The 26462-nt window shown below is 49.6% G+C and overlaps 1 protein-coding gene and 1 long non-coding RNA gene across 5 annotated transcripts; one reads left to right on the top strand and one right to left on the bottom strand.

Moving 5' to 3' along the window:
• Positions 1-51: 51 nt before the first annotated feature.
• Positions 52-1729, top strand: LOC132648479 (uncharacterized). 2 transcript variants are annotated; one of them, XR_009586866.1, is made up of 2 exons: positions 52-177; positions 1294-1729. It is a non-coding gene; the product is annotated as an uncharacterized LOC132648479 (long non-coding RNA). The 2 variants fall into 2 exon arrangements; XR_009586867.1 differs by lacking the exon at positions 52-177 and adding an exon at positions 186-708.
• Positions 1569-25916, bottom strand: Smpd4 (sphingomyelin phosphodiesterase 4). 3 transcript variants are annotated; one of them, XM_021653323.2, is made up of 20 exons: positions 25827-25916; positions 24303-24386; positions 22028-22114; positions 20438-20580; positions 20280-20355; positions 19700-19808; positions 19547-19599; positions 19273-19424; positions 17154-17283; positions 13873-13944; positions 10499-10585; positions 7319-7464; positions 6605-6695; positions 6047-6147; positions 5406-5569; positions 4233-4429; positions 3676-3909; positions 3442-3573; positions 3191-3319; positions 1569-2981 (listed from the first exon to the last, which is right to left on the bottom strand). In XM_021653323.2, exons 1-20 carry the CDS (start codon positions 25905-25907, stop codon positions 2652-2654), a joined length of 2598 nt encoding a protein of 865 aa, XP_021508998.2. In that variant the 5' UTR covers positions 25908-25916; the 3' UTR covers positions 1569-2651. The 3 variants fall into 3 exon arrangements, with proteins under 3 accessions (XP_021508998.2, XP_060225983.1, XP_021508999.2); XM_060370000.1 differs by lacking the exon at positions 25827-25916 and adding an exon at positions 25509-25527; XM_021653324.2 differs by lacking the exon at positions 10499-10585.
• Positions 25917-26462: the final 546 nt, after the last annotated feature.

The raw sequence follows: 26462 nt of genomic DNA, 5'->3' as shown, positions 1-26462 counted from the left end.
TTACAGTGCTCTGTGTGCCGGTGCGTGCGCAGACCGGCGCTCCACGTGGAGTATCCGCACCTTTAGAGGTCTCTGCTTGTGGCTAGCTGGGCTGGCCCGAGAGCCCCAGGATCCGCCCATCTCCCCGCCTCCCAGCGCTAAGATCCTGGGTGTGCGCATGCTTTCCCTACTTATCAGGTGGGTACTGGAAATCCGAATTTAGGTCCTCATACATGGGCAGAAACCATTATACTTAGCCATCACCCTAGCCCGGCTTGTACTTTTGAACAGGGTCTCGCTCTGTAGCGCAAGCCAGCTTGGAATTCACTAAGTAAGAGACTATCTGTGTGTACTAAACTGGGTCTTAGTCTTTCATTTTAATAGTCCACTTTTGAATACACAGTAATAGTTTCAATTTTTTTCTCCCAACACTCACAGAATCTTTGTGGGCATAAATAGAAAGGGAAAAAAAGCTGCCTGAACACACACAAGACAGGGTATGCGCCTCTAATCTCGGAGTTCGGGGATCAGGGAAGTGGATCTTTTTTAAGATTTATTTATTTTGTGTATATGAGTGCTCTATCTGCATGTGTGAACAGTTAAGCGTTTAGATGGTTGTGGACACCATGTGGTTGCAGGGAATTGAACTCAGGACCCCTGGAAGAGCAGACAGTGCTCTCAACTACTGAGCCATCTCTCCAGCCACAAGTGGATCTTTAAGAGTTAAAGGTCAGCCTGAACTACCCAGAAACTTCTAACTTCCCCTAACTTCTAACTTCCCCTCCTGGCCCCACACAAAATACAGTCAGGGTTATTGATAAGGTCTAGTCATTCAGAGGCTCTGACCAGTCAAATGGCAACTGCCCTTCCCCGCTGAGAGGGTTGTACTGCTGACTTGGAGCTCGCTGGTGCGGCTCAGATCCAGCTGCTCATGCCTCTTAAGCCTCTGAGGGCTGGAGAGACGGTTCAGCAGTTGGTTGAGCACACAGCAGTCTGGGGTTTGGCCCCCAGCACCCTCTTCTGGCCTCCTCCAGCAATGCATGCATGTGATGGAGAGACACAGGCATTGCTCCTTCACATAAGTTTTGTATTTTGTTGTTGTTGTTGTTTTTGGTTTGTTTTTGTTTTTAACACAAAAGGATTACAGGGTTTTAAGACATTTCTCAAGGCAAACAAAGACCAGGACTTCTCTTAAGTCATAGGACATATGCTGGGAGTAGGTTAATCTTTTTAGTGTAAAGGGGCTGGTTTTGTGTAAGTATTCCACACAATGGAATCCGCATTTCCCCTTTCTCCCTTTTCTAACTTCTCTAGGTTTGCCTGGGAAGACATTCTTGTAAAACCAGTTTCTGGAAGCAGAGGTGGGTGATGCTTGATGATGGAGCCAGTTCTGAGCAGGGAGCCTGCCCCCACGTCAGGTTAACACAGGCCTTGTTTCTGCTGTAACTGAATCTACATGCTCTAGGACCTGCAGGCAGAAAGGACTGCATCACAAGGTAAAGAGGAGCCATGTCCAGTACCTTCGCCCACAGTTCCAGGGACCCCACGCAGGGGAGCACACTAAAGATTCAGCCGAGACGATGAAAGTCTCCGAAGCAAGAATGGTTTATTCGGATCCTTGGTCAGTTATATTTTGGGTTGACTTCTGGTCATGGGTCCCATGATGTATTCTGAACTTACATCAAAATATAAAGCCCAGTGATAAAACTTGAAGGAAAAAAGTTTTGTTTTTTTTTTTTTTCTTTAAAAACAAAGGACTGGTTTAAAACACCACGGAGATGGTGCTGCTGCTAGTGTCACATGAGGCCTTTGGTGTCTTAGTGCTGATGTGAAGGGGTTGGGTTTTTCATACAGGCATTTCTACATATGGGAGCTTCCCTTGAAGTCCTTGGTTTACGGGTGAAACCACTGCTGCTGAGTCTTGCATCCACAGAACCTGGCAGAATCCAACTCCATCCCCAAGCTGCTGAGGACCAGTGGCCATCTGCAATGCTTGCCTGCCATGTGCCCCTGTGGGCCTGGAACCAACTCTAAATAAAATGCTCACTTAATGGCTTGTGGCCCCTATGCCAGGCCCTGTCCTGTCATTCCTGGTGCTCGGGGTCTTCAGGGCTGATTAGCCGGGAGAACAAAGACCAAAGGTGGTAGCAAAATGATGTTTAAAGTGAATCAAAAGCTGACTTTTCTCAGTCTCTTAAAAATTTTGCTTCTCCTTTGGAGTGGATACTGAGCTGATGCCCTGGTATTTTACGAAGAGAGAAGATACCATTTTGCCCACCTCACAGAAAGACCTGTGCAGGCTCAGCTCCCACAAGGCCTGTACTGCTGTGGGCATATTAGTTCCTGAGCTCTGCACAGCAAAACAGTAAGATGCTTACAAAGGCCTTGATAGCTAGCTCAGCTGCTTGTGGGACGACCTTGGGCTGAAGGTAATCCATCGCCCAGCACTGATCAGTCCTCAAGACATGAACCTTCTGACACCATCCCATCCATGGCAGGCCTGCCTGGACCATGTTCTTCCTACTCTGTGCTCTTCTGAATAACCCCTTCTTTGGAGGGAAACTGCTGCCAAGAACTCTGAACATGACCTCCCCTCTATTCCTAGCTTCGAAGCACCAGCCAGGGCCTCTCAGGCCCGCAAGTCTGCTCGGGAGACAGTAGTGGCCAGCAGGTCAGAGCTGGTGCAGCTTCCCCCGCTCGGTGAGCAGCGTCATAGCTACGGCATAGAAGAGGTAGCCTAGGACCAGGAGCAAGGAGCAGGGCAGGGGCCCAATGCAGAACAGAGAGGCTACAAAGAAGGCCATCAGGAGCAGCAACAGTGTCCGGTAACTGCCCAGGAAACGCAGGCTGAGCCTGGGGGCCCGGGCAGGAGTGGCCGCCTGCCTCCGCCCCACAGGGCTGAGCAGGTGTCTGTTGCTCAGGGCGGGCTCAGTGAGGTGATAGCGACAGAAGCTGCCGAGAAAGTCATTCCGGGAGCACAGAGCTGCCATCTGGCCTGCAAACTGGATAACAACTAGGATTCAGCAGAGCTGGGGACAGCGGGGCACCCTTCCTTCCAAGTGCCTCTGGGACTAGGTGATTCTCACAGGCTCACTCTCCACCCAGACTCCCACAGGCTCAAGCGGGCTGGGAAGAAGATGCTGCCTAGAGCAGGAGTCCTCTCTGGAAGCTATGCCCAGAAGCATCCCAGCTGCCCCTGCTGCTCACTTACTCTGCGGTTGATGGCAGAGGACAGCCGGAAGAGCGCTCGGACCAGACTGGTGATTTCGTAGCTCCGGATAGGCTGCAGCTCTAAGTCCCCCTGGTACTCAATTTCAAACCTTCGAAGACCATTAATGATCTAGAAACCCAAGCAGAGGGTATAGCTCCAAAAATACATAGATCTTTGCAAACAACACGTGCAACCCCCCTCCATGGACAGATCACGTAAGCATCACATGCCCTTTGACAGAGGTGGTTTACCTGGTAGCGGCCCAGGGGTGTAAGGATGAGTCCTTCTTCCCCAACGATGCAATCTGGGAGCTGCTGCTTCCCATTCTCATCCCGTGCATTGCCCAGGGCAAGTGTGAGCTGGGTCAGCTGGGCGTCACTGAGCTAGAGAGGAAGGCTCCTGCTTTCAATTTCAAAGGGCAGGAAGGAGAGAGCTCCGCCCCCACTGGAGTGAGCCCCTCACAGAAGGACCCGGGTAGGGCTTACCCGGAATATCTGGCGCAGGTACTCCAGGGCTTTCTCCAGGTACTCATCTGTCTTTCGGACGCTGTCCTGACCCATCTCATCCGGGTCGTTAGCCGGATAGGAGCTATTTGGGTCTGTGGGGCCAAAGCCCAGCCATGACAGGAAGGAAGAGCCAGCTGGGCTCTCTACACACTGGTCAGAGATGGACTTGGCAGTCTGCTTGGCCTGTGTAATGAGCTGAGCAAGGCGCAAGACCTGCGAGGAAGGCACAGGCATGGCAAACAGGCTCAAGGGGTCACCAGGAGAGGTGATGTCCCTGCCATTTGGGCAGGGGGGGCCTGGGGAACCAGCTCTAGGAAGAGTGCCCACCCAGAGGGAAAAGGGGCATCTTATGATTAATGGGGTGGACAATCTATTATGAGAAAATAATTAGCCATTAGCAGGAAAGGGAGGGCTTAGAGCATCTGCTCAGTATCCAGACTTCCTTCTTGCCTCCCTGCACGGAAAACACCTTCCCTGGTTCTGCTGGTCCTCATAGCTTCAGGGACTCCACATCAGGTGGACCTCTGGCCACTCACCAGGTTCCGAACTTCAGGACCAAACATCGGGGTGTATTTGCAGTCCTGGCCCTCCAGGCTGTAGACATGGCTCTTCACCTTGAAGGAGGCATCTGTCACAACTGGGGGCCATGGTGACAGGAAGCTGCTGGTGACTGTGAAAAGACGATGTTGGCGGTGGGGAATGATGAGCTCTGGCTCCAGGAACAGCTGTTCACCTAGAAAGCAAGATGCACACGGAGTCTGCCCCTGCTTTCCAGGTACTCCAGGAAGGATTCTAGAGTGTTTTCTCAGGTTTGTGAAGCGCTGTGACAATGCTGTACCTCCAGGCCCCTCCTGTGTACTGTCTCTGGGGGTGGTAACTTGAGAACCCAGCTCTATAGGCTTAGGAGCCCCAGCAACACCAACAGTAGACAAGTACTCGCACAGTGGCAGCAGCCAACATCTGCCACTCACCACCAGTCACCAGGGGCGGTCAGCAGCTCTGACAGCTACAGCTTAGGGCCCTGAGCTCTGAGCTCAGGACAGCCATTGCCTGGCTGCCTGCACTAGAAGGGGGGCATTCAACCAAGCTAAGAGATTTTACCACACTTTTAATGTGCAAAGTCCCCAGGCCAGCCTGTCCCAAGCCACATTTCATTTCTATGAGTAATAAACATGGGGAGTCTAAAGAAACTGGCAGTCCTATGACAGTGTAATAAAACAATTTCATATATGAAAAAAAGAAATTTGCAGTTGTCCTGAGGACATAATTCATTCAGGAGAGTTGGTTTTATGTTTGTTTTTCGAGACAAAATCTCACTCCTTCAGGCTGTAACTTTCTATGCCTAGAGAATGGCCTTGAACTCCTGATCTTCCTAAGCGCTACAGTCTCAGGCATGCACCAGTGCACCCAACTGAAAAGATCATCATGAACACATTAAAAGCCTATATTCCTAGTACACAAAAAGCTGAGGTGGAGGATTGCCAGGAATCTGAGGCTAGTCTGGTCTGCATAGTTCCAAGCCAGCCCGCTGGCCGGCCATGAGTATAGCACAAGACCCTGTCATAAAACAAAACCAAAAAAACTGAAAGCCCTTCAGGTTTCGCAGTGAGCATCCTCAAGACACGCAGCATCTTCGGCTTCCTCTGCGCGCCGCTTCTCAGCAGCTAAGGGCCTAGCTAAGGGGAACTAGCCCAGGGCTTAAGACTCACCTTTCTGGATCATCTCCGTCAGATTGGGCTGGGCAAAGACCTTAGCCACTCGGAATACCATAAGTGCATTCTTAGGGCTGACAAGGTCTGTGCGGAGTGCACGATTCAAGAAGCTCACAAACAGCTTGGTGTACATCAGCAGGTTTTCCTGGATGAAGGGTGCCCTGGAGACAGGTGGCGGCATGACCATGGTGCAGACCTCTTGGGGCAGGGGCCACACTCACTCCCTACACCTCACCCTTCCTGATCCCCCAGCTGCTGCTGCCAGACAAGGGAGTCACAGACACTAGGCATGTGAGGGGAGAACAGCTCAGTCCTCTAACACGAGCGAGCATCGAACATGACATTCTCAACACGGCAAGGTCTACTAGAATAAGACACGATGGGCAAGCCTAGAGCCCAGGAAAGGGAAGGCCAGAGGAACCTCAGTACCACAGAGTATAAGATGATGGGGACATGGCAGTTAGTCTGTGCTGGTAGGGTGACTGTGGAGGCAGGCTAGGCCAAAGCAAAGAGATGGTTTCCAGGGTCACCATGTGCTCATTTCTTAAGGCCTGAAGCACAGTGCAATGCCTAGCTGAGCGCCTGTCCTTCCAGGCAGCTTCTGCTGGAGAGGGCAGTGGCATCACTGGGGCGCTCACCATTTCTCCGACACACACCGTGGCTGGGAATCACTGCCCTGAGCCTGCTTCTCGGGGGCATACCTCCATGGCTGCAGGTAGCTCAGCCACATCTCCAGGACCTAGGAGGAACATACGTGCCCTGAAGGCCTGTGGTTGTAGGCTGATGTATTTGACTTCGAGGTCACCGTTTGGTGATCTGGACTTGGCTCTAAAGACAGTCCATACAAATATGGGTGCCACAGCTGAAGGGCTACCGTCCCGCAGGGCTCTGGACTCTTCTTCCCAGACTTCAGTGTCAATGCCAGTGAGTGAGCAGCTCCTCCTGAATGTTCCAAAAAACACCCTGCAGGAGCTCAAGTACCTCATGCCAGCCCCTCAGAAAGGGCCGTGGGAGCGGCGCATGGGTCTTCTGTACCCAAGGGCCAACAGAACGACACGAACGACACAACTCACTGAGGCATCATCTCTAAGGCTTGCGATGACTGCCCCTCCTGTCCTGTCAGCCCACCCCACAGGCTGTCAACATCACGACACAGAGGGAAACAGTGGGGGTGAGGGTTAGGGACAGGTGCTTACGGCTCTGAAGGATGCATCCAGAGGCCAGTGGCCGAAACAGTGCTGCAGGAAGACATACAGCTTCTGCTGGACAAACCGAGGCACTGCAGCCCTGTTGGGACGGGAAGACCACCAGCTGTCACCTGTCCAGGAGTGTGTGCCTGCTCACAGGGCCAGCCCTGGTTTCTGAGCCTTTTACTGGCTTCCAGTAGGAAACACTGAACACACTCCTGAGGTAAGATGTGTTCCCAGCCTGGTTCCCCAGAAGAAACCAGAGGTCAAGAACACAGTACATAAGTTGTCTTTGAAATCAGGCTCTGGCACTAGGATTAAGGGATAGGATTAAGGAATAAGACAGAACAGCAAGGCCGTGACCTCTGTTCAGCTAACTCTTCCCACTGCACAGGGAGCTTCTAGAGCAGTGGCTCTCACCTGCAGGTCCCGATCACCACAGAGATCGCATATTACATTACAATTCAAAACAGTAGCAGAATTACCGTTATGAAGTAACAATGAAATACTTTTCTGGATGGGGTCACCACGACATGAAGAACTTATTAAAGGGTCAGATGCAGCATTAGAAAGGCTGAAAAGCACTGCTCTAAAGAGAAGGCTTTAAGAGCAGAAGCAGCCAGGCAGCCCCAGCCCTCTGGCCTCAAAGAGGCCAACAGGGATCAGTCACAGTAGACATAAGGGAAGTAGAGGCCTAGGAGCCCCACCACACCGTACACCCACCGCTTGAACTCCTCGAGGGGACTGGTGGCATGGGAATGTGCTGACGGTGAGGCCTGGTCTGGCTTCAGGCTGTTGGCAAAGGCGTGCAGGTGCTTGAGCAGCAGGCGCACCACCAGCACGTGCTCCTCAGTGGGCGTGAAGGACTCCTAGGGAGGAGGTGGGGTGTCAGGGCCAGATGAGATCTACAGCCCCTTCTGCCCACGTCTAGTGGCTCTGCAGCCCCACAGGAGACAATCACCAGGCCGGGCAGGTCATCCCGTGCTGAAAGACCTGACACCAGCTCACAGCAAGGAGGCATGTGGCCTTGTGCCTGCCCTGGGCTGGTGAAAGCAGACAAGTCAGCAAAAAGCACCTCACAGCCTACATGGCAGCATCTGGACATGAGCCTCAGGGACCTGCCTTCTGCTGAACGAGGGTGAGAACAGGGGTGCTGCTAGCCCCCTAAGCTCTGGACCCAAGGTAGTCTGCCCGTCTCTCATCATGCAGAAAGCTCACCAGGGCCCACCTTGCCCAAGCCGGCGTCTCTTCTCCCCAGTTCCTTCTCCAGCTATAACCCCAGCCCTTCCCAGCTGCCTGTCCTGGTCATAGCCAGACAGGGACTCAACTCTGGAAGAAGACAGGGAGTGGCTCCCCCACTGCCAATGGGCCTATAGTCAGCTCAAGACCCCAGGACAAGAGCATTCTCACACTTGTGAGTTGAGTTTATACACCACACAAGCACATGCTCTTTGAACCAAAAGGAGCTTTTTACTGGCTCTTAGGCTCTCTGGTTGTTGAGCATGAGTGTAGGTGGTGCTTGGAGTGGCTTGTGGGCAGGGAATAGAGATACCATCTGGAGGCAAGAGTCAGTAAAGTCAGGCATATCCTCATGCCCATCCTCATGCACATCCACTGGGCCTTGATGACTTGTGAGGCTAAGGCTGACAAGGGGCCTGGGCCCTGTGATACACATAAATCCATGAGACCATACATAGGCTATGTCCACTCAGGCCTCTCTGTCATGAAAATGCCTCCACAGTGTTTGGGAATGGTGGCACACACCTGCAATCCCAGCACTTGGAAGGCTGAGACAGGGGGACTGCCGTAAGTTCTAGGCCACCACGGTCTACCTAGCAGGTCAGTCAAGGCAACATAATAAAACTGTCTCAAAAAGAAAGAGGGAGCAAAGGCCCTCCAGTCCAGGTCCACCACACTAGCTAACCTAAGGAGGGTTGTTCTCTTCTGCTTCTCACAATTTTAAAGGCTTCCTGAAGCAAATTTTCGCTGCTTCAGAGGAAGGACAGATGAGACACAGTGACAAAGCCTACACCCTCTGAAACATGAGAGCTAACCTAATTCCCACAATACAATATTAAGAGGTGGGGCCTGGTGATCTTGAAGATAAGAGGGTTCTGATCAGGGTTCTAATCTCAGGACAGATCAAAGCCATCATATGATCAGTGGGTTAATGGGCCATCTCCAGAGTGAGTGCCAAAAAGCCAGTCTGGCCTCTTGGGATGGAACAGGTTTTATGAGGCCTTAGGCACAGAGCCGCCCCAGCCCTGCACTTTCTGAGACACTTGCACTATGGGGCTCAGCCTGGCCTCAAGCTGGCAATCTGCCCACAGCCTCCTCACAAGCAAGTGCTGATCCCACTTTGGTCTCCACAACACTTCTTGTCTCCTTCCATGACATCAGCCAGCACTAAAGCCATCATCAGATGTAACCCCGCACCCCCATTCTGAACCAGCACCGAGTATAGAGAAAACAAAAAACAAAAAAAAAAACTTGTCTTTTATTTGACTAGTCTGTAACACTTGCTAATAGAAAACGGACTAGAACATACAATCATCACACAGACTAATCAATACTAAAGACCACCAGGCTAGGCTAGCTCCCGCTAATATCCTTCTCTCAGCTCCTCTCCTGGCAGCTCAGCCACTCTGAGCAGTGTCATCAGCTCAATCCTTCAGCTTCAAAAGCAAGCAAGCAGCATGGTCCCAGGAGGCGCACCTCCACTAGCAGCAAGCACTGCCACATCTTACCCGGCTTCTGATGAGGTTCCAGACGGCCAGCTCTAGCCACCCTTCCCAGCCCCTCTCCCTTCTCCCCTCTCCCGTGGTGTAGGGTGGAGGCTCACATGCTAGAGGGGCATTGTAGGTGTCCCCAGTGCCACCTGCACTTTGTAATGACATAAGAATGTGGTCCCAAAGCCCACAGCATTTCCCACTATGCCCAGCCCCCCAGGTCATCTTCACAGGGGCTCTACCCAGGGACATGCTTCACTGCTGAGCCGTTCCACAGGAACTACTCACTAGCTGGTGCTCCTGAGTGGGAACTCCACTGTGGGAAGCGTTTATGACCCCAAGCCAGCAAATGGCAAGCACTGCTTTCTCATCTTTGCTCAAATTCAATGTCAACTGTTAGGTGTTCTTCCCCAGGGTAAATCAGACACAGCACTGTTGGGGAGCACATCTCCATATTCCCACAGGTTCTCACAAATCAGCCAACTCCATTCCCCCAAATACCTGAGGTCTGAACTCCACTCTACTGACCTCAAATCCGTTCACACATTGGCCATTTTTGCCTAAGCAGGCAGCAATCTCCACGAAGTCACCACTTGCTCTCATTTGCCTCTGAAGGAGTCTGTAAATGGCTGCACTCAACAGAAGGACTGACGGCCCTAATGGCTCTGGGGGAACCCCATGTTCTCCCTACCCTTTTGAGGGGTATCCATCCTATCATATGATCAGTGGGTTAATGGGTCATCTCCAGAGTGAGTGCCATAAAGCCAGCCTGGCCTCTGGGGGCTGAACCCAGGCATTGCACAGGCTTTGCAAGGTCTGAACAGGGCAGGAGCCATATCTCATATAAGCCTTCTGAATTGTGAGGCTAAGTCAGACCACTGCAAGGCTCCCTCACAAAACCAGAGAAGCTGAGACAGCTCTGCAGGCTAGGGCCCTAGGAGGAAGATTTCATTATCTACGGCCAGCCAGGCTGTGCACCTCACACGGCCACATGGCCACACACCAAAACCAGGCTGGCCTGCAAACCTGAAGGGCAAGTCAAGCTGAAGGCTGAATTGGGCCTCCGACATACTGGCTTCATTTGCTCAGGGCTTCTGGGACCCCTTACTCTGGCACTGTACCAACACACACTGCGCCCACCTTGGGGCAGGGGGAGGGAAGAAAAGGCCAGTACTTGATAGGCGTGGAGGGCCTGGAGGCTGGGTTGGGCAGGGCTGTGGAGGGCGCTGGAGACATTGAGTCGGTAGTGTAGAACCTCCAACTGAGAGACAACAAACAGAGAAAGGCCAAGAAGCAGATTGGAGGACATATAGGGTGGGGAAGGGAAAGTAATCAGATATGGAAGGGGAAGGGAGGTGGGGAAAGAAAACACAAGGAGCCCAAGAGAAAGAACAAAGGAGAAAAAAACAAAAAACAAGAACAAAGTTCATCAGTGACAATACCCAACCAACTGTGCCCAGCAGCCCCGGGTCCCCCAGGTAAGCCTAGCTGAGACAGCGGGACCCTCAAGACCACCTACCCCACTGTGAGCCCTCACAAGATCACCAGGAGGTCCTGGGCTGCTGAGGCCTCAGCCGCTCTCAAGTATAACACAGTCCCTAAGAAGATGGTGTGTGCTTATATTGACAGTTTTGCACACAGCAGCCACCAAAGCCCAGGATTGCACTGTCACTGGGACATGCTGCTGCTACCAAGACCCAGCAAGTCTTGATGTTCAGAAAAAAAGCCTCTGAGCAAAGCACAGGAGGACTGCGCAAGGGAGGAAAATGGACAGCTGGCTTTCTGTCCACCAGGCTCAGCAGCAGTGCATAGAGGTAGCAAGCCTCTTCACAGAGGAGCACAGGGCAGGTCCCAGGCTCCCATGGATGCGATCAACCTGTCCTGAATGTGTGACTGAGGTGTAAGCAGCCTTCAATTATGTTGTTTTGTTCTGAAACTGGGTGTCACATGCAGCCTATGGCCATGGAACTTGTAATTCTGCCTCAGCTTCAGGAGGGCCAGGGTTACGGGCACGTGTAGGGGAGGTCAGGACAGGTCAGTCATGTGCAAGAACATTTTATAAAGGGAATTAAGGATGTAAAGAATCAGGGCTACTGGGGAGCAGGCTGAGGCTGTCCCTCAGATACTAAGTGAGGGAGTACTTAGGGATTTCCATGGGTTGGTTTGACAAGAATTTTACTAAATTTGTTGGAATATAGCTCAGTGATAAAGAGCTTGCCTAGCACCTATGAGGCCCTAGGTTCGGTCCCCAGTACCAGGAAAGGGGGAAGGGGAATAGAATATATTGACCAAATCGGTAGGTAAGTATAGAACACAATCAGTTCTCATCTATCCAAAACCATTAATGTTTTTCCCAGACCTAAGGAGATGGACCCAGGCCGAGTCCACCATGCTGTTCTCTGTCCCTACAATGGACACTGGTAAAGGTGGGGCGCTGAGTAGTTCCAATGAGGAAGACAGCCTTTCCCACTTCACTAGGCACACAGGGCTCCCAAGGGACAGAACCCTCAAGAACCTGGCAGAGTCACACCCCCTAGAGGCTGGGGCAGCCCAGGACAGCAGAGGCAACAGTCAAGCCAGCAAGCCTCCTGGCCCCACTCAAGCACCCTACCTCCCTGCAGCACAGCTGCCTCTTAAAGCGCTCCTTCATCAAAGCATAGCCCAATGCCAGCACACATGCCCAACCAGCATGCCCATCAACTGCAAAGGAGAGGAAAGAATGGACTTGGCAGCCAGAGGCTCCAGTGAGGGGAGCAAAGGCTCTTCCACACAGGCTTCCTTTGTGCCAGACCCAGGCTCAGCAGCAGTGCGTAAAGGTAGCAGGCTTCTTCACAGAGGAGCACAGGGCAGGTCCCAGGCTCCTGTAGGCCACACCCACACCGCTCCCGGTCACCAGCAGTGAACATGTCCTCTGGACCTGGTCTGACCACAGAGCAGAATCTCAGGTAGCAAATTTTCTGCACTGTGGCTGTCAGGGCTTGGTAAAGACTTGGTGATTTCTGAAGGCTCAGTACAGGCCCCAAAACAGGATGGAGCTGTGGAGGAGTGCAGCTTCTGCAGCTGTCTCTCCTGGTTTCCAGCCTCTAGAAACCTTTGAGTTTTATGTTCTGTCTCAGTAAAAGAACAGAGCCTGGCCAGGGAGCACCAACCTTCCCAGCATATCTTACCCACCCAAAGTCTGGACAAGAGGAAGCAATTGTGGGGACAAGAGGGAAGTACCTCCTTCCCCACAGAGACAGCCACTGACCCTTCCCTCTGACCACGGAAGACAGAATCGTCAGAGGGGACAATCCAGAAGGGCTGTTCTGGTTGGCTCTTGAAAGTAGGTGTGGCTTCCACTCACTGGAAAAAGAGCAGGTGAAACAGGAAGACACTGCAGCAAAGCAAGTTGCATTAGCAAGGCCAAGCCACGTGGACTCGGGAGAGCCAGCTTGGGGGCCCTGGGAACCAGTCCCGGCCTTCCATGTGCCAGCCAGAGCGTGAGTGAGTCTGGCTGGAAGCAGAGAGGGTATCACAGGCTCTCAGCAGTGCACAGGCCCAGCAGAAATCTTCAGCCTTTCCCTGCCCTCCTTCCCCATTATGATGCCATGATCGGAGATTTGGGGGCTCTTCACTTTGAGAGTAGCAGGAGAGAGTCTCCATCTTCAACATAGCAGATTTTTGTTTTGTTTTGTTTTTCAAGACAGGGTTTTTTTGTGTAGCCTTGGCTGTCCCGAACTAGATCTGTAGACCAGGCTGGTCTCAAACTCACAGCTATCCACCCGCCTCTGCCTCTGGGATTATAGGCATGCGCCACTGTGCCCAGCAACATCGAAGAATGTTGGAGCTTCCGGAACTCCGTGGTAATAGGGCACAGGGCTCACTATCCACTCACAAGATGCGTGTCTCCATGTGAATACCACCACCCACACACACTTCAAAGCAAGTGCTTGAGAACCCACCTAGCAGTGACGGGGGAGTCTACCGAGTAAGGGGACGCGAGCAGCATGTGTGTTGATGCTGCCTGTGGGTGGTTCTGACACTCTTAATACCCACCAGGCTACTCACTAATTGAACGTAACTCTTCTACCTGACTAGCCCACTAGAGTGCTTGCCCAAGGGACACCACCAGCAGCAGTTTCCAGGGACTCTGCCGCCTCCACATCTCTGCACATGAGATGGGAGGAAGGTACGGGAAAGGCTGAGGAAGAGGAGGAGGAAGCAGGCTAGCGCACATGCAGGGGGATCCTAGAGCCCACACACCTCAAATGGCTACTTGCTGACGATTTGCAATTCAGAAGAGCAAGCAGGCCAAAGAGGTATCGGTCACCACAGCACGTAGGGACCATTCCCAACGCTGGGAAGGGGCTGTGGAGCTGCACGGGGGACCCCAGAGAGGACAGACCTCAGGCTCAAGGGTCACATCTTATGTACAGTATCCCAGGGTGACCAAATGGGCTTCTGATTCCCTCCATCCAAGGTGAGACAAGGGACTCATGCTGAGGACAACATACAGCAGGCTAGCCAGGGCATGAGACGGGAGATGGAATGATGACCATGGAAACATACCTTGGCATGAGGGGACTGCATTTTTTGGTACATCTCCAGGGAGTAATGATGAAGCCACATTTCAACAAAAACCTGCAAAAGGACATTAACTGATGAAACTGTCAACAGGGCACTACACCATTTAAGGGTGATGAAGGCTTTCCAACAAATGGTGCTGGAAACAGGCTGCCCACATGCCAAAGAAGGAAGCTGTGAAGTACCCAATCCCACACATAAGAATTAATGCAAAATGGAACAGTGACAAGAACTAAAGCTTTGGCCATAACTCCTTTGAAGTTTATTAAAAAAAAAAAAAAAAAAAAAGACAACAGAGATGTCATCAAAAACAAACCTTTAGTGCAACAAAAGCACTTTTACTAGAGTGAAAGCAATCTGCAGAAGAGGAGAAAATACTTGAAACCCCTCTACTCTGTACCTAATAAGGAATTTCTATGTAGCATATATAAAGCTAAAAATTCAGCTTTATATATGGAGAGATGGCTTAGTGGTTAAGAACACTGGCTAATCTTCCAGAAGACCTGAGTTCAATTCCCAGCAACCAAATGGGGCTCACAGCCATCGATAATGGGATCTGATGCCATCTTCTGGCCTGCAGGTATTCATGCAGACAAAGTACTCATATATAAATAAATAAAACGTAAAACAACAACAACAAAAACCTCAATCAACCTTGTATCAAAAACAAACAAAAAACAAGGCTGGATATGCATCTCAGCACTCTAGACAAGCAGATAGATTTCTTTAAGTTCAAGGTCAGCCTGGTCTACACAGCAAATTTCAGGGTTGCCAGAGCTACAGTGCGAAACCCTGCCTTTAATCAAAATGACACTACATCATACCCACAGTAGCTACTCAGTTCCCAGCACCCACATGATGGCTCACAACCACCTGTAACTACTGTTCTAGAGGACCTGCTGCCCTCTTCTGATGTGAGCATGGTGCACAGACATGCTCTGAAGGCAAAACATTCAGACACTTAAAAAAAAAAAAAAGCAGACAGTAACATGATACTGACTTCCCAAGTGAAAAAGCGAGACCCATTACTCTACTGGGGTACTATAAAACAGAAAACAGTACTAAGCAGGCTTTCTATATGATCTCACAGTGCTATTCCTAGATACATTATAATCCAAAGATCTAAAAGCAGGATGCTAGAGAGATGGCTTAGTGGTTATGAGTGCTTGCTGTTCTTCCACAGGACCTTGGCTCAGTTAAGTTCCCAGCACTCACTCAGGCAGTTCAGATGCAAAACTCTCTTCTGGCCTCTGTAGTCACATGGCACATACTCACAAACACACATATACATAAATACAAGTAAAGCTAAATAAATTTAAAGGCAGATACTCGCACATCAACATTCACAGCAGGCTAAATGTCTACAGGCAGACGGATGGATACAACCATAAAGCAGAGTACTATTTGACCATTAAAAACGAGATTTTCGGCCAGAGATGGCTTAGCAGTTGAAAAGCACTGGCTGTTCCACCATAGGACCCAGCACCACATGGCAGCTCACACCTGTCTGTAACTGCAGTTCCAGGACTTCTGACACTCTCACACAGACATACATGCAGGCAAGGAAAGAGAGAGAGAGAGAGAGAGAGAGAGAGAGAGAGAGAGAGAGAGAGAGATTTTATTTGTTTGCTTTTGGGACAAGTTCTTACTATGCAGTGCAGGCTGGCCTTGAACTTGGGATCCTTCTGTCTCAGCTACCTAAGTCTTGGATTACCAGTTAGTATATGCCACCAAGTCCAGTAAAAGGAAGGAAATCCATGCTACAAGAATGAATCCTGGGACTGGAGAGATGGCTCAGTGGTTAAGAGCACTGTCCGCTCTTCCAGAGGTCCTGAGTTCAATTCCCAGCACCCACATGGAGTTCACAACTGTCTGTAACTCCAGTTCCAAGGGATCAGACACCTTTATACTAATGTACATAAAATAAATAAAATGTTTTTTTTTAAAAAAAAGAATGAACCCTGAGGATATTATGCTAAATTATGCAAATCAGTCACAAAAATAATCTCTGTAATCTAGATAAATCATCTAGAAACAGGGTGCCTAGTGTAGACAAATTTTTAGAGACAAAAGCAAAATAGGGGGGCTAGAAAGAAAGGAAAATGAAGAACAGCAATAAAGGGTTAGTTTTTTAAAAAATAATTTATTTTATTTAAATATAAAATGTGTTTTTTGCACTTCCCTTAAAGCTTAGGGAGCACTGTGGAATATGGGGCTAAAGGGTTATCAGAGCCAACAGGCAGGAAAAAACTGGAGTCAGGTGACTTTAGACCATGACAGGACCAGTGCACTCATCAACTCCCAGCAGCTGTGGCTGTCTGCACCAGCTTAGTACAGACCACACCAGGCAACATCCCAGCACGGAAGGAGGCAGGAGCTCATAAGCCTACCCTAACTAAGAGCTAACAATGGATGACTTCTGTGAGTGTGTGTTAGGGGAGGTGCTGCTCTTTGATGGTGTAGCTCCCAGGTCAACTGAGCATCAAAAAGTAACTGAGTACAGAATGAACTTCGAATTACAAAAGCAAGAAAAAGGAAAAGAAAGGAAAGGAGGGAGGAAAGGAAAGAAGGGAGGGAAAGCAAGCATGGGAAGTGGGAAGAAGTAGGGAACGGGGATTGGGAGGAGTAGAAGGAGGACTATTGCATGCATCTATGGAATTCTCAGAGTTAATAAAACTTACATGTTTAATGCAGTTTGGAGGGCCTCAGCAGTTAAGAGCATTTGCTACTCTTGCTGTAACTCAGTTCCCAGCACCCACACAGGGACTTGCAACCATCTGTAACTCTAGTTCCAAGGAATCTGATGCCCTCTCCTGCCCTCTGCAGGTAACTGCACACGCATGGTACATATAAACTCACATAGGCACACAGATGCACAACAACCACTTGAAAAGGTTAACGCTACTTGAAAAGGTTAAGGTTCATGTAGGATGCTGAGGTACATGGACATTAAATTCTAAGCCATAGGTAGTGCATACGGAACACGTACATGGATGGATCTGTTGGGGATTAGAAGACTGGTGAATGAACAGATCCTTGTGAGAAAAACAACTGTGGATAGGGAAATCTGGAACAGAATATAGTGTCTACGACACTTAGCTTACAAGAGTACATCATTGTCTCCTTGTCTGCTGTCTAAATGCCACAGCAAGAAAATGACAATTAGACCAGGCCCCAACAGACTGGGTATTTTGGGATTCTGCCCCTCAGTGTGGAAGGCAGTTTGTTTTGAAACAGAAACAAGAACTGGCCTACATTCTTCTAACCTGGAGGAGAGTTTCTGACCGCCAGATCTCATGAGAGGCAGGGTCTGCATTCACAGATGTCTGATGAGAGATGTGTCGCTTCAAGAGGCTAGTGTGGAGGCCATAGGAGGCAAAGGGCATGGCTGGCGTCCTGACAGGAGATAGAGAGACAACAGTAAGTTAGGGACCTCTGCTGACACCAACAGTCAACTATAACATACTGAGTTATAGCAATATAAGGCCCACACTGATAAATTTGACATCCTTATTATAGACTGTCCACTTAACAAGTAAGAGGGATGGGATCAGAAAGTCACAGCTTACAGCATGCTCTATAATACCTGCGTAATTGAGACTAGAATATGCTAACATAAATGATTGGACATTCTTCCCCACCAAGTCCTCAATCAGGTACAGGTTTGACTTTACAGTAGAAACCCTGGTCAGCATCCTTAAGCACAATGACAAGCACCTGCCACCACTAAGGGAGCAGAGACAGCAAAGATCTGACAGGACAGTGGGAAGAGCTTGAGGTTATTACACCACTGCTGTGACCCTACCTACTCAGCCCAAGCCGGGCCTAGGCATGAGCAGGTATGGAAAGAAGGAAGTGCCTACACCCACCCTGCCAAACACACTGAAAAGTAAGGACCCAAGGGACACAGAGATGACTTCTGTCCTGGTTAGGTTTCTGGCAACTTGACACAAGCTAGAGTTATCTGGGAGGAGGAACCGCCATTGAAAAGATGCCCTCAATGAAACTGCCTGTGACAAGTCTGTCGTGCATTCTCTTGTTTAGTAGTTGATACAGGAGGGCACAGGCAAGGGCGGGGGCAGGGGAATCCCTGCGTAGATGGTCCTGAGTTACATTAGGAAGCAGGCTGAATAAGCCACGAGGAGCAAGCTGGCAGGTACCAGACTCCAGGCAGCAAGCGGGGGTGGGGCAGCTGGTGGCGAACACTAAGCTGCTCTCTCGATTTGATGATGGCTGGGCAGTGCTGCCTTCCCAAGGTCAGATGCTCTGTGCTCCCTCAAGAAGAAAGTGATGGCTTCTAGGAAACACGCTGAATACCATATGCCAGGGAAGGCAGGCAGAGATCTGTAACCCAACACTCAGGAGGTGGAAGCAAGAGGATCCTGAATTTGAAGGCAGCCTTAGGCTACACATTGTGAGTGACTGGACAAAATCAACCAACCAACCACATATTCTTTACAAACAGACCGAAGATGAGGGCCGTAGCTGTGTCAACCATTTGGAAATCTGGGTTAAAAAGCTTGTGAAAGTTCATCTGACAACTTTTCTGTAAGTGTGGCATTCCTTCAAAAGGAGAGGCTAAAGCAAGCCACACACTAGGTCAGGGCAAATAATTTAGCACCTGAACTCAGCCTTGGAGAGGCAGGAATTTATTAAACCCCCAAGCCCTTCTCCCCAGCTACAGCACTGCCACGGTACCCAGATCAGAATACCAGCTGAGACCTCAGCAGCCTCACCTCCCAGGTCTACCTGCATGAGGACATCTGCCCACATGGTTAGTTTTAGATGAAGGCCTGGCCCGGGATGCCCAGATCAGCAGACATGAGATGGACCAAAAACCTGTGTCAGTCCCTGTCTATGGCCTCTTAGAGCAGAGAGTGGGCCAGTCAGGTCAGGGAGGGAGCAGAGGAGCGCAGACAACTCCTGCTGGGGCAGAAGGGTTCCTAAGAATGGACGATGCTCTGGGCTAAGGACCCACCAAAAACCTCAGAACAAGCAGAGAGGCCTTGAGCCACTCTCAGGCTGAACCTCCAGCTGTGTGAAACCTATCACTTAGCTGGTATGGCCGAGCATAAAAGTTCTCCAGGTTCTCCCCCTTGGCCTACTTATTCCTGTGACCGCCCCTTCCCTTCCACCCTACTCATTGCTTTGGCAGCACTCAGACCTGCATCTGTACTGAGGGCCACTGGCCATGCGAATGAAACCGAGGCAAATCTTAACCCCTCCTGTCTTTGCCAGGCAAGAGAAGCTGAGAATTGTACCCCACAAAAGTTAGGGAACCTTGGATATAGATACCAATACTTAACTGGGCAATGCTTAGGCAATGGCATTAATGAGGCCACTCCCCGTAGAAGAACTAGGTCTTACAAGTCAAGGTGGCCTTACCTGGGAGCTGGTGATGGGCTGGATCCCCCTGGACTAGAGGAGAGGGGTGGAGGCACGCTGCCTTCAGTGGGCAGGAACCATGACAGGTACCTGTCCACCAGGATGAAATAGGCACAGTCTGAGGTGCGGACATGGAGGGGCGTAGGCATTGGCTAGAAAACCAAAACTGTTATTAGTGCTCTGAGCCCCGGCAATCACAGGCACACCCAGATCTTGCCCTGGCCCACCACTATGGTATCTGGACAAGCTGCACTCAGAGGCATCTCTGCTGCACCTTTTGAGAGATGAGGCTCAAAGCAAAGAAGAACATGTAGTATTCGAACGGATCTGATGAGAGTGTCAAGGGACAAATGAAGAGATGGTAGGTCATCTTCCACGGGGTGCTAGCCACTCACAACCTCCCACACCTTGGGCCACCAAAGGATACTGAGAGCCAGGTTCAGGCCAAGGCCTCCGGTGGGGGGGAACTGGACCTTGTTGTGGTACAGAGGACTGTCAGGGAGGACATTCTCTTGAATGGATGCCTTCACAGGGCCCTGCAAAGAGAGGTAGGTTGGTGGACAGTCAAGAGCACAGTGACCTCCAGCTGTTCTAGCACTTTAGGGAAGGCTACTGAGGCAGATACCAATCCTTAGCTCATGCTTTATGGATTCAGTGTCCGTCCTCTGATCCTCTGAACAAAAACAGGTTTAGAATTTCCCCTACACACACACACACACACACGTAAGAACTGTTTTTGAGTCCTACCTCCTCCCAAACATCACACTTCAACTTGCCCTGAAGATCTGGATACTCAGAAGAGCAGAGCAACGCAGCCACTTGGAACTTCCTGCTACTCAGGCCACAGCACAACACAGTCTCCATCAGCAATTTGTAATGAGCTTTGTAAAATGCCAATTTCTATGCTGTGAGCCCCTGGGGCCCTGATCACTCCCTGATCACTCACAGCACAGCTTCCCACCTGGGCCCTCTGTCCCTAGAGCTACTCACCACCACAGCTTACTTACAGGAAGGTAGGAGACAGGAAAGTCAAAGTTATAGTCTTCAGCTTGAAGCTTATAAACCAACTTCATCATTGGGCCACTGAACATAAAATTTAAAAAGAGGAGTGAGTGTGTAAACATGAGGAAGTACTCAGCCCTTCTCAGGTAGTAAACCTACGTACCTTGGGTCTAAAAATTCCATGGCAATGCTGTACTCCACAGGGTTCACACGCCCCTGTAGGCATCGGAGATTCCAACCAACAAGGACACCATCCAGGCTGCCAAAGATGCTCTCCACCAGCCACGGGAAGATGGCATGCAATTCCTAAAACAGAGCACAGAATGGCAGCTGCAATGCTCACTGAGTACCAGGGGCCATCCCTGACGCTGTTCCAGTAGTCAGCACCATGAAGTGCCCAGCTGAGGTCACTCAATAGAGACCCACAGAAGCTCTGTTCCAGTGGCCAAGAGTAGCTGTGAAATTTTCCGTTGGCGTCACATATCCTAGAGCTGGAGTTACAGATGGCCATGAGCTGCCTGACATGGGTGCTGGAAACTAAACTTGGAGTTCTCTGAAAGAGTAGCAAGTGCTCTTAAGCACTGAGCCATCTCCCCAGTCTCCCTCAACCCCTCCATCCAATGTTTGTGTTTTGCTTTGCTTTGCTTTTTTGAGACAAGAGTCTTGCTATGTAGTAGGATGGCCTTCAACTCACAGAAATCCTCCTGCCTTAGCCTCCTAATTGCTGAGACAACTGTGCAGGCAAATATAACATGTTTTAGGGGCTGAAGATTTAATTCAGTGAAAGAGCACGTGCATACCACGTATGAGGCACTACTTCAGATCCCAGATCACAACCACCGCCAGAGGTTTGCTCTGATAGGGTGGAGAAACAGCTCAGTCAGTGAAGAGCTTGCTGCACGGGCATGAAGACCTGGGTTTGATCTCCGACAACCATAAAAAAATAAAGGTGTTATGGCACATGCTTATAATCCCAGTACTGAGGAGGCAGTCAGGAGAATTCCTGGGGTCTGCTGGCCACCCAGCCTGGCCTAAACAGCAATGCACAGGTCCCAGTGAGACTCTGTCTCAAAAAACAAGGTGGATAGCTGCTGAGGAACAACCTGAGGTCGCCCTATAGCATACACACACACACACACACACACACACACACACACACACACACACACAAGTATACCTTCACATACATACATGTATATATATGTATATATATGTATATATACATATATATACACACAGATACACGTGTACCTCCACATACACAAACACTACTCCCCCAAACCACTCTGATCTTAACAGACATCTAGTAAAAAGGAGAGCAATATTCTTTTTAAAATCAAATCACTGAAACATAACAGCATATCAATTCACTGTCCAGGCCAATTTCGTGGGCTCAATAATTTCAAGTGTGTACTAAATACACATTTCAAAAGTATTTATATCAGAGGGTCTCAATCTTAGCAACATGGATATTTGGGATGGGATATGTATTGCTGTTATTGTTTTGAAACAAGGTCTCATACAACCCTGGGGGGTCCTGAACCTGCTATGTAACGGCCTTGGACTCCGATCTTCCTGCCTTCCAGTGCTGGAACTACAGCAAGCATTACTATCCCAGGCTTTCAGCTGGACACATTTTTATTGCAGGAAGCTGTCCTGGGCATTACAGGATATTTCTAGCATTTCTGGCTTCTACTACAGACACGTAAGAATTATAGGAAATGCCCAAAGGGAGCTGCTGGCAAAGCTGTACCTTGGCTGGAAAATCCTCAATGACTTTCACCAAGTCTTGGCAACGCTGTGCGAAGGGCTTATTTACAGCGTCAGCTTTCAGGCTAGCCTAGAAGACAATGTGAAAGAATGGTGAGCAGTCTTGCCTTGCAGTGCCTGCAGATAGTCTATGTCTAATCAAAAGACAATCGCAAGCAATAAAAATCCATAATGTGGTGCATGGATCCAGCATTTCATGCATGTTTCTAGAGAAGAGAAGCTGTAATTCTATCACTTTTAGACCAGAAAGTCTCAGGTGCTCTCCCTCAGGCATCCTGTTAGCTCACAGTGCTGCATTATTGAAAGGAAACTGACTCCCACTGACCCACAAATAGGGGCCAGCACTAGGGTCAGACCATAGTGAGGACAGGACCCCTGTGGCATGGGGACCCTTACTCAGTCCACAAGTGTTGAGTTACACACAGGAGGTGCAAACTTCCCACCTCCTCAACCACCCATGACTGCATCACTGTGCTCATTAGTGAGAATGGCCAACACTGCACAGTACAGAACCCCTTAACCAGTGGAGAGTGACTTACTGGAATTACTGCTTTAAAAAATAATGCAGTTTGGAGAGGGTTTGGAAGAAGGAAAGAGAAGTGGGAAATTATATAATTATATTATAAACTCCAAAAATAAAAGAAATATATTTTTTTAAATAACAAAAAATAAGGTAGTCTGAAACTATATATAGCTTCAGCCAACTCAATATTCATCAAGACAACTAATAAGCCAGAAAAATATTCAGGACAGGAACCAAGGAGATCTATTGAAGGTCCTGATAACACACTGGCTCCAAGGAGAGGTGGCCTCAGGGCAAACAGGCTGCGATCAGGAGGTGCTAGACTTTCAACAAGCAGGCTTGGACCAAGAATTCTAATGCCCTGATCATGACCACCTTCAAACTACAAGAAATTGCCTGGGGCCTGTCTCAGAGAGGCCAATCTGACTGTTCAGGCCGTGGGCCAAGCCAGCTGGCTCCAGCAAGTTACACCGAGAAATATTCCTTAAAAAAAAAAAAAAAGGCTGGGCATGGTTGTGCAGTCCTTTAATCCCAGCACTCAAGAGGCAAGAGGCATGCAGATCTCTGTGAGTTTGAGGTCAGTCTGGCCTACAGAGTGAGTTAAGGATAGCCATGGGCACACAGAGAAACCCTATCTTCAAAATCAAACCAAACAAAAACAAAAAAAGCCTATGAAATATATCTTCTCGCAACTGGAATGAAAAATCTTTATCATTCAAATCTGTCTCCATCTGCTTTCCCAGCTTCATGTTCTAATACTTAAAGCCCTAGCAGGCAGCAGTGCCCCTCTATTTTTCACTGATAATAATGATAAGTATTAGAACATTTCATACTATATAGAACTTATGTATCATGACTACTGATATATATTCTTCTTATTCTAGGAACCTAGGGAAATAGCACTTGATTCAGCTCTTGTTTTGTTTTAGTTTTCAGAGGAAGTTTCATTGTATAGCTCTGGCTAACTTGGAATTCCCTAATTTCATTGTGTAGCCCAAGTTGGCCTAAACTCTTTTTTTCCTTTTTTTTTGGGGGGTGGGGGTGGGGAGCATTTCTCCGTGTAACAGTCCTGGATGTCCTGGAACTCACTCTGCAGATCAGGCTGCTCTCAAACTCCCGAGAGCTCAGCCTCCAGAGTGCGGGATGATAGGCATGAGCTATCTACCACACCTGGCACTGCCTCGAACTCTTAACCTTCCAGTCTCAGCCTCCCAAGTACTGGCTGAATCAACTAACTTGGTAAATGAGAAAATCCCAGTTCAGAAACTGAGTGCACCCAACCAACATCCTGCACTAAGAGAAGGTACAAGTATTCTAACACTGATATTGGTATTATTGCCTATTTAAAAAAAAGGAAAAGAAAATCCGGTAAAGTTTTTCAAATCAGCTGAGTATTATGGCACATGCCCATAATAATCCTTGCACCTGGGGAACTAAGACAAGCAGGACTAGAGTTCAAGAGGTCAGCACAGCCAGGCATGGTGGCGCACGCCTTTAGTCCTAGCGCCCAGGTGGCAAACAGGTGGATCTCTGAGTTCAAGGCCAGCCTGGTCTATAGAGTGAATTCCAGGATAGCCAGAGATGCACAAAGAAACCCTGTTTCAAAAACCAAAGAAGCAGAGGGCAAACAGCATGGATTTATAACAAGACTCTGTCTAAAAATGAGACCTTCAGATTAGTGGAAAGAAGTTCTAAGTTCCTCAGCTACAAATTTTCAATGGCAGCTGACACTTACCAGGAGGAAGCTGGGCTGCTGTAGGTGAGGGAAAGCCATCGCAGTCTCCCAGGGAAAGTCACAAACAGCCGCCTTAGGGAACCACTGTGAAAACACAAACACAAAATCTCTGTTTCTTCTACACAACACAATATACAATCGCACAATGTCTGGGAGAACATTTGTTGAACTCAGCACAAACCACACACCACGCATTCCTTTGAGTTGCGAAATGCAACACGCATACAGACCACAGTAGCCAGCTTCAGAGCTAACTTTGTGGTGGAGACTACTGGGTAATCCTTATACGGCACTTGTTAGATATCAGGATTGACTTTAAGAGTGTCTCACTTATTTCCTTATCAAATTACCAGTGACAGGAAGAATTCTTGACCATCCCCCAAGATTCTTCTTGCTTGACTATTCAATCAAACACCCATCCAAATACTGTTGTAAAGAGATTTTTTTAAAAGAACCAACTGAAGTACAATGTCAGTGGACCTTAAGATACAGAGCAGAGCTCATCTAGAATTCAAGACCTTAAAGAAACTGGATTCTGAGACCAAACTGAATAAGCTTGGAAGCATATTCTTCCCTAGAACCTGCAGATCGGATCACGGATCAAGTCTGGATCTGGGCCTTCTCCTGCCCTAAGCAGGTAAGTCAGTATCTGCCTGGATTTGTGACTGATTATACAGCAAATGCAAAGGGTGCTCAGTTAGGCAAGAATAGAAAACACATCTTCACAGTAACCCCAGAAGTCCAGAACTACATTGCAAACTAAACCAAAATGACTGGGGCAGCATAAAATTGCGGACTATTTGATTATGGGTAGGGCTCTAGAGGGGACAAGTAACTCCTCACAGGAAGCAGGCAGCTGAAAGATCAGAGATGTCAAACGTGGGTCTTTTCGGGAAGTGGGCAACGACTCCTACACCCTTGCTTTTAAACTGTCAGTCACGCCCCAGGCCAGCGTGAAAGTACTTCGCCCGACCCCTCAAAACCCACTTTCATCAGGAGCTGCTTCGGACTCTTTTTGGGGTTTCTATAAAGACGCCCTCCGACCAAACTTATCGCTCCACAGACTTTGGCAGCACTCTGAGAAGCTGCGGCTTGCCACCATTTGGTGACCACAGCTGTTCTATACCGCAAAATCTTCGAGACAACCCTATTACAGAGGAGGAAACTGAGGCCGGAGAGGTCGGAAGGTGGAACCTGGACCCATACCGAGTTCTACGACGAGCAGCGCTTGCTGAGCCCAAGCCTCAATTCTCACTCCAAGTTCTCCCTCCCTCAACTCTACCGTCCATCGAGCCCCCACGGGGCCTGTCTGCGAGGACTGCGCAGGAAGGCGGCGGAAAGGCATGACCCTGGAGGATGGCGGGAGGGGTGCAGCTGGGCCCTCGGTCCCCGCCGGCCCCGCTCAGGCCGAGCTGCCGGGCGACCCGAGTCCCACGGCTCGAGGAGGAACGGAGCCGACCTCGACGGGGGCTCGAGACAACCGCACACTGCGGGGCTGCCTCCCGCGCGGCTGCCGCCACTCACCTGCAGTGCCGGGAGCACCGATCTCGAGCTTCGCAGAAATGGAAGCCGCCATTCGGCCGCTCGGCGCCGCAGTGTCGTCATCAAGCTGCGCCGGGCGCCACGCCCCTTGGTTTGGCGCGAATTAGAGAGGATGGAAGTAAGATCTGAAGTGCGGTGGAAAACAAGGATATTTATCCAAGAATTTTCTAACCAGGGCTTCACACAGGAATAGGCTCGAGAGTTAAAAACGGGGACTTCACGCTACTTAAAGGTTTCTACAGAGAGGCGGGGCGTGGTGGCGCACTCCTTAATCCCAGCGCTTGGGAGGCAGAGGCAGGCGGATCTCGGTGAGTTCAAGGTCAGCTTGGTCTACGGAGCGAGTTTCAGGACAGCCAAGGCTACGCAGAGAAACTCGGTCTCGGAAAACAAAACAAAAAATCTTCCTCCTTTATAAGCTAATTAAAAATTTGAAAAGCCGCTTGTTAGAGCTCTGAAGGAGTGCTTCAAGTACGGAATCTGCACAAAATAGATAATCACATGCAATCATGAATACCTGTCAACCAACAAGCATTTACCAAGTTCCCAGCACATGGGAGGGACTGTTCTGGGTGCCGCTACCTAAACCAGCGGTCCATCAGGGGTTTGATGTCCATCAGA

Source organism: Meriones unguiculatus, chromosome 17, assembly GCF_030254825.1.
Source record: "Meriones unguiculatus strain TT.TT164.6M chromosome 17, Bangor_MerUng_6.1, whole genome shotgun sequence".
Taxonomy (NCBI): Eukaryota; Metazoa; Chordata; class Mammalia; order Rodentia; family Muridae; genus Meriones; species Meriones unguiculatus.
Note: the sequence above shows the minus strand (reverse complement) of the source record. Positions and strands in the feature narration are given on the sequence as shown.